This window comes from Neoarius graeffei, chromosome 15 (genome assembly GCF_027579695.1).
Source record: "Neoarius graeffei isolate fNeoGra1 chromosome 15, fNeoGra1.pri, whole genome shotgun sequence".
Taxonomy (NCBI): domain Eukaryota; kingdom Metazoa; phylum Chordata; class Actinopteri; order Siluriformes; family Ariidae; genus Neoarius; species Neoarius graeffei.
In genome coordinates, this window is record NC_083583.1 from 53,277,911 (window position 1) to 53,291,378 (window position 13,468).

The 13,468-nt window shown below is 39.1% G+C and overlaps 1 protein-coding gene across 1 annotated transcript; it reads right to left on the reverse strand.

Moving 5' to 3' along the window:
- Positions 1 to 585: 585 nt before the first annotated feature.
- gamt (guanidinoacetate N-methyltransferase) lies at positions 586 to 12,644 on the reverse strand. Its single transcript, XM_060941613.1, has 7 exons — positions 11,934 to 12,644; positions 5,390 to 5,622; positions 3,783 to 3,928; positions 3,620 to 3,683; positions 3,465 to 3,532; positions 1,011 to 1,121; positions 586 to 918 (listed from the first exon to the last, which is right to left on the reverse strand). The coding sequence occupies exons 2-7, from the start codon at positions 5,562 to 5,564 to the stop codon at positions 778 to 780; spliced, it is 705 nt and encodes a 234-aa protein (XP_060797596.1). The 5' UTR covers positions 5,565 to 5,622; positions 11,934 to 12,644; the 3' UTR covers positions 586 to 777.
- Between the last annotated feature and the right edge of the window lie 824 nt (positions 12,645 to 13,468).

A 13,468-nucleotide genomic window follows, 5' to 3' on the forward strand; every position in this document is an offset into this window, starting at 1 on the left:
CAAGAGAATTGAATGTGATTTGCATTGGCAGCAGTGACTGGACCAGAATGGATGTCAGTTTGAGAACAGGCGGTGACTAAATAATAAAATGTCTGTAAATTCTGTTACTTTTTGAAAATTACATGGATTTTAATAAACGCATACAGTACTTTACAGTGATTAAAAGTGTGTATACATTTTTTTTCGGGACATCCTGTATGTCACACCTGTGTTTTAATGTCTTGAAGTGTGCATCAGATACGTGTGCGTCAGAGTGGCATCCTGTATTTTGTGTAATGTGTATATATATATATATATTTATGACAAAAACAGGGCACTGATACAAATTTTAGGCCAAGCTAAATATGGTATGCATTTTGGTGGTGTGTCATAATGTGAGTACCTGTTTGATTTTCAAGTAATTCTTTTAAATATACGAGTAGTTGTTTGTTCGCTGAAGTCTCCAAACCTGAGAATTTGAGTATGGAAAAAGTCTGGAATTTTACATTTGAAAATGTGTAGGAACCCTGTTATCAAGATCATAATTTTCAAATTGTTAATTCTAGACATGAAATTTATCATTATGAAATAATACTTGGACCATAATTCTACAGTCTTGTGCTTTTTATTTGCAGAAATCTAAATGCAAATTTCATGACTTCCACCATAGAATTAATTATACAAAAAAAATTTACAGATTTTTTTTTTTTACACTTTTCCTTGATAACAGCATTTTTTATTTGAAAACATAAAAAGCACCATAGATGTGTATGTATGCAAGCAGCTTGGGCCTGTAGCTTATTCTTTAAGTATATTTGGTGTAATCATTTTTTTGAAGGAGTAGTATTTGCATTCACTTGGTGGATTGATGTCCATTACCGTGGTGCTAATATTCTCCTTTTTGAAACCAGTTTCTAGCAGCTGAGGCACCTGTGTTTCCTGAAAAAGAAGCACACACACTCTTGGTAATTCTCTTGTCCAAGTCATGTCTATGAGATTTAATATTAATTCACTGGCCTTAGAATACACACCTGGAACATTTTGTCTATGTTGTCGTATTTGGACTTGAGCAGCTCGCCCCAGGAGGTGAGATTGCAGTAGGTGAGGATGCCACCAGACTTCAGCAGCCTCTTAGCGTGGGCCTGGGACATGTTTAAAGGACAATGATAAAAGTGGAAAAGAGCGATATAATCTTTATATTTGTGCAGTGATGGCTCATCCATAGGTGAGGCAGAGAATGTTAGTTTTCACAATCCCATGCGTTTTAAATTCCAGTGAAATGCTAATTACATGTTTTAAACGACCAATGTGTTTACACGTGCACCAATGTGTAAGTGTTGCTATTTTGACAGATATAAGGCCCTGTCCACATGGCAACGGATTCAGGTGACTCCGATACAATTGCTTATCGTTTAGGCCTGGCGTCCACACGGCACCGGCGTTTTGGGTGCCCAAAATGCAATCTTTTTGAGAACGGGTTCCAGAGTGGAAAGATCTGGCAACGTTGCCGTTGCGAAGTCGTCTGGATGAGTAGAACGGATTTGTTTACGATGACGTCACAACCACATGACTGTCAGTGCTTCACGCCGGGTAGAAGTGTAACGAACTCGATGCGAGTTGTCAACAAATCCTATAACTTGGTTCATTAAACGCGCTTACTAAATATTTTCACTGTGAATATTTATTGTGTAATGGTGCAAAGAGAGAGAGAGAGAGAGAGAGAAAATAGCCCTTAGGGCAGAGTCAATCCCGCCAGCAAAAATAGGGAAAAAAAGGAGCGATCTCACCTCTTCAGATGTTGGTTTAAGTCCTACAACACATTCCTCAAAAAGGGCGTAAAACAACAAATTAATCCATCAACGTGTAGCATTCAATTTATTCCGGACCATTAAAGACGCCGCCTTCCGCGTAGAATCATGCGTCATCCTCGCCGCCATATTAGATGGGTCAAAGCGGAGAATAAAGATGCCTCATTCATGTGCTGCGTTTAACTGTACCAACAGGTTTACCATCCAAACGAGATCACATGGGATTACCTTTCACAGGTGAGACTGGAAAAATACTTTTCATTGTATTTGGTCATTATAACGTAATTTTACGAACAGATTTTCCTGACTTTGTGGCTAATATGAAGTCTCGCGCATAATAGTTTATGCGCATGCGTCCTTACTACTTCTATTGTTCTGGTGTCTCCGAAGGGACCGTCTTACAGCGCCCCTAGAGGTGTGGCATGTGTATTGCATCGTTTTCAGCAAGCGTTGCGTTGCCATATGGACCTGATATTTTACTGATCGTTGCCCATTTGGACGCGATATTTTTTTAAATAACATCTCGTTGCCGTTGTCGTGTGGATGTAGCCTAAGCCAATGTTCCTTTGATTTGCTCTCTTTTTTTTTTTGGATGTGGCACTATTGTTGGCCCATGCACTCAGTGCACGCCATCAAGGTTTCATTGCACCTAGTGGTCAAAAATAGGAACTCCAATGAGCATTACTAGAGGACCATTGGGGCTTGAATCACACTGCCCCGTGCTCACTCTATGAACATTTTCATACATAAATGTTTCCCTTTTCCAAGGTCATTTTTTTTGTTGTTTGTTTTTATATTTCTTTTTTGTAGCTAGTTGCTGAAACAAATTAATTATATGCTGGATGACTGCATGTTGTCAACTCTCAACTGTTACAGGATTCACAAAAAATGCACTCGACTTAATTTTTCGAGGTGTCATTGTTACCTTTGCTAATTTTGTTTGAGGAGGTTATGCCTCTTTGTTTGTTTGTCTGTTCCCAATGCAACTCAAAGTAATGAACAGATTTTGATTGTTTTGAGGAAAGGTGAGCCATGGGCCAAGGAACAATTGATTAGATTTAGATGCAAATCCGGATAAGTATGTGGATCAAAGATTTTTTTTTTTTTGGTCTGTTCTTAACGTAACTCAAAGTAGTAAACAGATTTTGATTAAATTTGGTGTACAGCTTCAGTATTATCCTGTAGTATGTAGTGGTTAGCACTGTCACCTCGTAGCAAGAAGGTTCCTGGTTTGAATCCCACGGCTGACGGGGCCTTTCTGTATGGAATTTGCACGTTCTCCCTGTGCCCGTGTGGGTTTCCTCTGGGTGCTCTGGTTTTCCCCACAGTCCAAAGACATGCAGATTATATAAAATACTTAGCCACTAGGGTTGTACAAGACAGTGCACACTTGGCGCCGGTCCCAAACCCGGATAGATATTGAAGGCCCAGTGTAAGATTAGTGTGAGCTAAACTGGTTATTAACCTTCTGAAAATAAAGTCTGGGTTTTTTTATTTTTAATAAATCCTAGGGTCAAGTGATTTGACTCTGATGTTATGTGGCTTGGCGGAGGTATGCACTCTACCTAGTGCCCTTCTAGTTATAAATGTTGTCCTGCCCCACCCAAACTCTAAGACAAGTGCAGCAGCAGCTCATTACCAGTCTTTAGAGGTCTCTAGCAGACTTGATCACTATACCTTAATGAAGTTAAACTGGTGAGTGTGCCATGTTTCCTCTGACAAGGGATACGTGTCGTAAAGGATTCCTGGAGCAAAATGGCATATAAGCACCTTTTTAAAAGACTCAGTTATGATTGAATCATAAGGTATGTTTTAATTGTCGTTTCTCTCACCATCAAAGTGACCATCGGGGAGGGTGGGAACCACGTCTTCCCACATGCCTTTAAGAGGAACAACCTGTAAGAGGAAGAAAAAAAAAAGTATTAAAACTATTGTCATTCTCTGTGACCAAATGAATTAAATGTGCAAAGAATAAACTTTTTTTTTTTAATAAACCTTGTGTGGCTGAGACTTGGCCCATTCTTCCAACCTCTGGTACACACCGTCATTGCACTCAATGATCCAGTGTTCCTCAATAGGAAACGATTCAATTTTAGTGGCAGCTATCGCCATGCCAAAGCCAATCTCAAGGACACGGCCACCTACACAGCAGAACATAAGAAGGGTCATTTATTAATCAACTCCTCATTAGAAGTAATTCTTGCTACTTGATGATTCCACTACTACTCAATGAAACGATTCTATGATACTGTATGACTGAGGATTTCTAGTCAAGCAGTGAAACCCAGATAGAAGTGGACATGAGAAACACTATGCCATGGTATTTCAGTATGGATAAAAATAGACAAGTGAAACAGTAAACAGCCCCTCAGTCAGGGTTTGAATGTGATTTCGGGATCCCTTCTGCAATACTTCAAAGACACTGCAGGAAAAAAATAGTTTTACTATTAAATGGTGATCTATTTTAAACTTTTCTGCATGTAATTGATGAACTTTCTTTTTCAGGCTGATTGGGAAAAATTGTTGTCGGTAAAGAACAATTTAAATGTGTGCAATTTTATTTTACACTATTTATGGGCTGTTTTTAATACCAGACACCTGTCTTTTCCAGCACAATGGTTTTCAGACGCCGTGATTTTTTTTTTCCCTTACACGCCATCATTTTCAGAGCGGTTATCTTGACAGTTTTTTTTGATTGATTGGTTGATTGATTACTTTATTCTGAACAATAAAGAAGATATAAAAAAATGCAATAATCAAAACATCGTCATAAACAAACAGAATAATGTTCAGAAAGGATTAGGAATAAGTAATAACTTATCCAATCCTAACCCTCTATACCACCGCTAATCAAACGTCACTTTCCGCCATAATAAACTATATATACACAAAAGCAACAAACAAAAAGAAAACATACCAAGACATACCGACATGGTATAATATTGACCAAATCATATATACAGATACTTATGTTATGCATATATACACACATACAATACAAACATACAAAATGTTTTCTTTTCCTTTTAAAGAAGACACATTAGCTTGTTTTGCTCCTTTTAAGCAAATGGGTTGAATCTAAACCTTAATATCTTAAAAACAAGTTGCTTGTATATAAATAATCTCAGCTTGGTAAGAATGTTGTATGGAAATTTGAGGAATAAAAAGTTCTAAGGTTGCAACGAAAATAGCCAAAATATTGTTGTACATATATATTTGAATAATAATCCTAATATTTGCATAACTGAAGGTTTGGGAGCTGTATGGTAGAGTTCATGGTTTGAGGAGAAAATCCCTCCTGTTGAACATGTGGAAACACGTTAATGTGTAGGATTGTTCATTTTGAGTCAGGTGCTGGTGTGGGGAAAATTAAAGGGAGGGTGTGAATGCAAAACTGCTGAATCTGTTTTACATGGGGTTTTCATGTTGTTATTAGCCATGATCCAAACTGTACCCTTGTGTGTGTGTGTGTGTGTGGTTACACTGTCACTTTCTGAACTGTACAGGCCTATAGATTTTCCATTATATGCTGCATTAATATTCATCTGTAACTCAGGATCTGAGGACTGCTCTATGAAGGCAGGAAGCCATAACTGATTTACCTTTCGACGCTGCGACAGTGGCGAGGGAGTGCATGTAGGGAGTCTCCCAGCGCTCCATGACAGGTTTCCCCAAGATCTCCAGATGTGTATCCGACTCATCGTAATCGGCGCTTGCGTCGTTCCAGCCTGGCTTACAGTCTTCTCCTTGAGAGAAAATCGGCTGTGCAGAAGTCATTGCTGATATTTATTAATACAGGACTCTGGTGTAGATCTGGTGTGTCCAGGTTCGATGACTGGAAAAGAGAAAGCTGCCTTTGCAGTGAGTGTTATATGTTGGAAGAAGTGCTGATTCTGCAGGAAGCTGTACAGTAATCTGAACTTTAACTGGGCCACTGGGAGCGATAAGGAGGCGGTCACGTGGCTAAGACAGCTGGAACAGCACGTTCACAGTCAGGAGAACAGCTGGAGCCTTCACATGGGCTGGAGGAAGCTGTGTGAGGGGACTCTGTCTGTCTGCTGGATCACTCCAGGGTGGTATCCTTCCATCAAAGGGTCAGACGTCCAAACATAGTCTTCCTACACAAGTCTCCTAATAGAATAGTGTCTCAGGGCGCGCATTTAACACACATGAAAGCCCGGGGTGTTGAGTGCAGAGCGACGGAAATAAGGACCGCGCCTGTCACTGTGTGCGCCTTCAAGACCATAAATGGAAATGTGGGCGTGTCTTTGTGGACTTCAAACCGGAACAAGGAAGTAATTGATGATTTCCCCCCACCCCCCTCCCTTTTCTTTAGCTACACAGCTAACACGAGCTAATCTGACAGGATTTCTTATAAACAGAGCTCCAAACGGGTTCACAATTATAATGAAGTCGACTTTAAGGAAATGTGTCATATTATTAAGACAACATAACAAAATGCCCAATGTGTAATTCGTCAAGTTTTAATTTTTTAATATTTATTCTGTCATCCTTCCATATTCTTCCACAAACTGCTCTGACTTATTTAGTTTGTTTGTTTGTTTACAAGAGCTTAAAGTGCCATTCCACCATTGGATGTATTCTTTGGCATAAAATACAATATATTTTGACAACATATATAAATGGTATTTTGTTTGTTTTGTTTATTTGGCCATAAACGTACAATAAAAAAACGGTACAGGTGTGGCAGGGATGACACAAAAAAGCGTAAAAAACTTGTTTCCATTGTGGTCCCTTATTATCACAGACAAAAAATAGCGACACACAATTAAAAAATAACAAAATAAAAATAATTTAACAATACTGTATAACTGAATATCATGGGGAAGCATAGCAAAAAAGTGAAAACTAATACCATAACAAATAATACTGAACAATATTGATAGTTAATAATAATAGAAAAACCCACATAATATAATAATCTCATCTCATTATCTCTAGCCGCTTTATCCTTCTACAGGGTCGCAGGCAAGCTGGAGCCTATCCCAGCTGACTACAGGCGAAAGGCGGGGTACACCCTGGACAAGTCGCCAGGTCATCACAGGGCTGACACATAGACACAGACAACCATTCACACTCACATTCACACCTACGCTCAATTTAGAGTCACCAGTTAACCTAACCTGCATGTCTTTGGACTGTGGGGGAAACCAGAGCACCCGGAGGAAACCCACGCGGACACGGGGAGAACATGCAAACTCCGCACAGAAAGGCCCTCGCCGGCCCCGGGGCTCGAACCCAGGACCTTCTTGCTGTGAGGCGACAGCGCTAACCACTACACCACCGTGCCGCCTAATATAATAATAATAATAATAATAATAATAAAAAATAAAGAATGAAATTAAAAATATAGAAACTAAAAATACACATAATCTGCTGCTTCTTCATCAAATAGAATGTTGAAAAAGTGCTGTTTTACCTTCTTCTTGAACAGGGGAAAATTTTCTACTGATTTTATTTCTGAAGGTAGTTCATTCCAAATTTTGGTTGCAGTGTACAGAAAAGAAGTTTTTCCAAAAGGACCACACCGGGGGAGCTGAAGAGAAGAGTGACTGGATCTTGTACTGTAGTTATGAGTAACATTTTGAATTGCAGAAGACAAGTATTGAGGCGCTAAGGAATTTTTAATTTTGAACATCATGTGGGCTTTGAGTTGTTTGGATCACTAGATAGAGAAATCTTTTAGCTTCAAAATGATATATCAAACATAATTTTTTGACAACGACAATTTTATTAATTTTGCGACCAAAGTCACCTACCCTTTTAATTTCCGCGCATGATGTCATCGGCAGGTTCCCCTTCTTGTGTACCACGTGACGTGTGACATGGCACGTATTATCAGCAATGGCGGATAGAACGCGATAAAAATAATACCAATAAATCTAGCTAATACCAATAAATCTACCTAACTGAAAGATTAACTCAAAATTTTTCGCAATTTTTTTGGCCCCCATATACGAGGAGAAATGACTCTCTCACTTTGGGGGTTTCCTGGTCTAAAAATAGACCGACACGTGGTACACAAGAAGGGGAACCTGCCGATGACATCACGTTTCACTACCGCGTGGAAATTAAAAGGGTAGGTGACTTTGGTCGCAAAATTAATATACTTGTCGTTGTCAAAAAATTATGTTTGATATATCATATTGAAGCTAAAAGATTTCTCTATCTAGTCCTGTTGTCATAAAATATATTGTATTTTATGCCAAAGAATACATCCAATGGTGGAATGGCACTTTAAGTTGGCCTGTCTGTGGATTTTAGGCTACAAAAATAGGTTCCAGACTTCACTATGTCTTAGAACTTTTTGTGAATGTAGCCTACTGTTTATTTTGTCTGTTTATAGAGCTTTTGTTGCTGCATATTGTTTTCCAAAACTTTCACATTGAAATGATTTCATTAATTTCATATTATTTCATATTAAAGAATGAGATATTACCATTAATAATTTGTCTCTTTTATCTAGTTATTGCAAGTTATAGACTTAATCTTGCTATTAGTATTATTTTGTATATTATATACTCTATGTCTACAACCCCAATGTCGGGATGCTGAGTAAAACATTACAAAAAAAAAAAGGATGAATTGCAAATCATGGAAACCCTATATTTCACTGAAAATAGTACAGACAATATCAAATGTTGAAACTCAGATTTTTAAATATATATACACACACACAGGGCGGCACGGTGGTGTAGTGGTTAGCGCTGTCGCCTCACAGCAAGAAGGTCCTGGGTTCGAGCCCCGGGGCCGGCGAGGGCCTTTCTGTGTGGAGTTTGCATGTTCTCCCCGTGTCCGCGTGGGTTTCCTCCGGGTGCTCCGGTTTCCCCCACAGTCCAAAGACATGCAAGTTAGGTTAACTGGTGACTCTAAATTGACCGTAGGTGTGAATGTGAGTGTGAATGGTTGTCTGTGTCTATGTGTCAGCCCTGTGATGACCTGGCGACTTGTCCAGGGTGTACCCCGCCTTTCGCCCGTAGGCAGCGGGGATAGGCTCCAGCTTGCCTGCGACCCTGTAGAAGGATAAAGCAGCTAGAGATGATGAGATGAGATATACACACACACAACCCCGATTCCAAAAAAGTTGGGACAAAGTACAAATTGTAAATAAAAACGGAATGCAATGATGTGGAAGTTTCAAAATTCCATATTTTATTCAGAATAGAACATAGATGACATATCAAATGTTTAAACTGAGAAAATGCATCATTTAAAAAGAGAAAAATTAGGTGATTTTAAATTTCATGACAACAACACATCTCAAAAAAGTTGGGACAAGGCCATGTTTACCACTGTGAGACATCCCCTTTTCTCTTTACAACAGTCTGTAAACGTCTGGGGACTGAGGAGACAAGTTGCTCAAGTTTAGGGATAGGAATGTTAACCCATTCTTGTCTAATGTAGGATTCTAGTTGCTCAACTGTCTTAGGTCTTTATTGTCGTATCTTCCGTTTTATGATGCGCCAAATGTTTTCTATGGGTGAAAGATCTGGACTGCAGGCTGGCCAGTTCAGTACCCGGACCCTTCTTCTACGCAGCCATGATGCTGTAATTGATGCAGTATGTGGTTTGGCATTGTCATGTTGGAAAATGCAAGGTCTTCCCTGAAAGAGACGTCGTCTGGATGGGAGCATATGTTGCTCTAGAACCTGGATATACCTTTCAGCATTGATGGTGTCTTTCCCGATGTGTAAGCTGCCCATGCCACACGCACTAATGCAACCCCATACCATCAGAGATGCAGGCTTCTGAACTGAACGCTGATAACAACTCTGGTCGTCCTTCTCCTCTTTAGTCCGAATGACACGGTGTCCCTGATTTCCATAAAGAACTTCAAATTTTGATTCGTCTGACCACAGAACAGTTTTCCACTTTGCCACAGTCCATTTTAAATGAGCCTTGGCCCAGAGAGCCTTGGCCCAACTTTTTTGAGATGTGTTGCTGTCATGAAATTTCAAATGAGCCAATATTTGGCATGAAATTTCAAAATGTCTCACTTTCGACGTTTGATATGTTGTCTATGTTTTATTGTGAATACAATATCAGTTTTTGAGATTTGTAAATTATTGCATTCCATTTTTATTTACAATTTGTACTTTGTCCCAACTTTTTTTGAATGGGGGTTGTGTGTATATATATATATATGCGCTCATTTTGAATTTAATGCCAGCAACATTTCAAAAAAGTTGGGAACAATGGGTTAATTGGCAACAGGTCAGTAATATGATTGGGTATTTAAAAAAAATAAAAAAAATTTATATTTTATATATATATATATATATATATATATATATATATATATATATATATATATCCGAGACGCTGAGTCTCTCAGAAATAAAGAGGGAAGGCCTTCCTTCTTTCAGCAAGATGATGCCAAACCGCATTCTGCACATATTACAACTGCATGGCTCTATAGTAAAAGACTCTGGGTGTTAAGCTGGCCTTCCTGTAGACAACATTACACTTACAAAACTACAGCAGTTGGTCTCCTCACTTCCCAAACATTTACAGAGTGTTGTTAAAAGAAGAGGTGAAGCAACACCGAGGTAAATATACCCCTGTCCCTACTTTTCTAGTGTGTGTTGCTGGCATGAACTTCAAAAATGTATGTATGTATGTATGTATGTATGTATGTATGTATGTATAAATTTCTCTGTTTCAACATCTGAAATTTTGTCTTTGTACTTTTTCAATGAAATATATAGGGCTTCTATGATTTGCAAATGATTGCATTCTGTTTTTATTTGCATCTTATACAGCATCCCAACTTTTTCAGAATTGGGGTTGTATATATTTACTGCTAGCCAGCTAGTTCACCTGACATGAGATTTATGAGATGATTGACCAAAAAAAAAAAGTTTATAATCTTCATTGGAAGGGACTTCGGTTAAATTTAGTTCAGTTTCATTTGTACAGTTCTTTTAAGAATAGCCATTTTACAGAAAGCCGTGGGTATATTCATATTTAGATCCTAATGAGCAGGCGAAAGATTCAAACAATGGCAAAGAAAAATTCCCTGAGTTTGAGACTTATCATTATAGTGAGATTTTGGTATAAACGGCTTTTGGTAACTGTAATCTTTAGGGTATCCATGTGGGACCATCCACAGCAGCAGAGAGTGAGTCACAAGTGCAGAAGCCGTAACAGCATGAATCAGGCAGGTCTAGAAGGCAAGAGATGCCATAGCAGTAAAAGTGTGTCAGAAAACTTTGTGACTCTGATCGGAAAACTACTCAGAAACATTTCCAGAATTTGCATGTTTTTGAGTCCATATATGTGCTTAAAGTCACACCTACCAGTTTGCAGATAGACCCTTCTTATTTAGGTAGGCTGAAACGAGGATACATAAAATGGTCCGTTGTAGCTATAAATAATCCAGTCAGGGTTAGAGTCATTTCTCTTTGAGACATAAGATCTGTGATGCTATTTAGCAAAGCAGCCTTGTAGCAGATCAATGGTTTGAGCAGACAGTTTGTTCCATCCTGTCTATTAAGTGCTCCATTCTTTGCTCAGTCTGCCTTGTGTTAGAGAGGAACCCAGAAAAGATGTACATTTTTTGGATACAACATTTTGCTCCTTTTAAGCAAATGGGTTGAATCTAAACCTTAATATCTTAAAAACAAGTTGCTTGTATATAAATAATCTCAGCTTGGTAAGAATGTTGTATGGAAATTTGAGGAATAAAAAGTTCTAAGGTTGCAACGAAAATAGCCAAAATATTGTTGTACATATATATTTGAATAATAATCCTAATATTTGCATAACTGAAGGTTTGGGAGCTGTATGGTAGAGTTCATGGTTTGAGGAGAAAATCCCTCCTGTTGAACATGTGGAAACACGTTAATGTGTAGGATTGTTCATTTTGAGTCAGGTGCTGGTGTGGGGAAAATTAAAGGGAGGGTGTGAATGCAAAACTGCTGAATCTGTTTTACATGGGGTTTTCATGTTGTTATTAGCCATGATCCAAACTGTACCCTTGTGTGTGTGTGTGTGTGTGGTTACACTGTCACTTTCTGAACTGTACAGGCCTATAGATTTTCCATTATATGCTGCATTAATATTCATCTGTAACTCAGGATCTGAGGACTGCTCTATGAAGGCAGGAAGCCATAACTGATTTACCTTTCGACGCTGCGACAGTGGCGAGGGAGTGCATGTAGGGAGTCTCCCAGCGCTCCATGACAGGTTTCCCCAAGATCTCCAGATGTGTATCCGACTCATCGTAATCGGCGCTTGCGTCGTTCCAGCCTGGCTTACAGTCTTCTCCTTGAGAGAAAATCGGCTGTGCAGAAGTCATTGCTGATATTTATTAATACAGGACTCTGGTGTAGATCTGGTGTGTCCAGGTTCGATGACTGGAAAAGAGAAAGCTGCCTTTGCAGTGAGTGTTATATGTTGGAAGAAGTGCTGATTCTGCAGGAAGCTGTACAGTAATCTGAACTTTAACTGGGCCACTGGGAGCGATAAGGAGGCGGTCACGTGGCTAAGACAGCTGGAACAGCACGTTCACAGTCAGGAGAACAGCTGGAGCCTTCACATGGGCTGGAGGAAGCTGTGTGAGGGGACTCTGTCTGTCTGCTGGATCACTCCAGGGTGGTATCCTTCCATCAAAGGGTCAGACGTCCAAACATAGTCTTCCTACACAAGTCTCCTAATAGAATAGTGTCTCAGGGCGCGCATTTAACACACATGAAAGCCCGGGGTGTTGAGTGCAGAGCGACGGAAATAAGGACCGCGCCTGTCACTGTGTGCGCCTTCAAGACCATAAATGGAAATGTGGGCGTGTCTTTGTGGACTTCAAACCGGAACAAGGAAGTAATTGATGATTTCCCCCCACCCCCCTCCCTTTTCTTTAGCTACACAGCTAACACGAGCTAATCTGACAGGATTTCTTATAAACAGAGCTCCAAACGGGTTCACAATTATAATGAAGTCGACTTTAAGGAAATGTGTCATATTATTAAGACAACATAACAAAATGCCCAATGTGTAATTCGTCAAGTTTTAATTTTTTAATATTTATTCTGTCATCCTTCCATATTCTTCCACAAACTGCTCTGACTTATTTAGTTTGTTTGTTTGTTTACAAGAGCTTAAAGTGCCATTCCACCATTGGATGTATTCTTTGGCATAAAATACAATATATTTTGACAACATATATAAATGGTATTTTGTTTGTTTTGTTTATTTGGCCATAAACGTACAATAAAAAAACGGTACAGGTGTGGCAGGGATGACACAAAAAAGCGTAAAAAACTTGTTTCCATTGTGGTCCCTTATTATCACAGACAAAAAATAGCGACACACAATTAAAAAATAACAAAATAAAAATAATTTAACAATACTGTATAACTGAATATCATGGGGAAGCATAGCAAAAAAGTGAAAACTAATACCATAACAAATAATACTGAACAATATTGATAGTTAATAATAATAGAAAAACCCACATAATATAATAATCTCATCTCATTATCTCTAGCCGCTTTATCCTTCTACAGGGTCGCAGGCAAGCTGGAGCCTATCCCAGCTGACTACAGGCGAAAGGCGGGGTACACCCTGGACAAGTCGCCAGGTCATCACAGGGCTGACACATAGACACAGACAACCATTCACACTCACATTCACACCTACGCTCAATTTAGAGTCACCAGTTA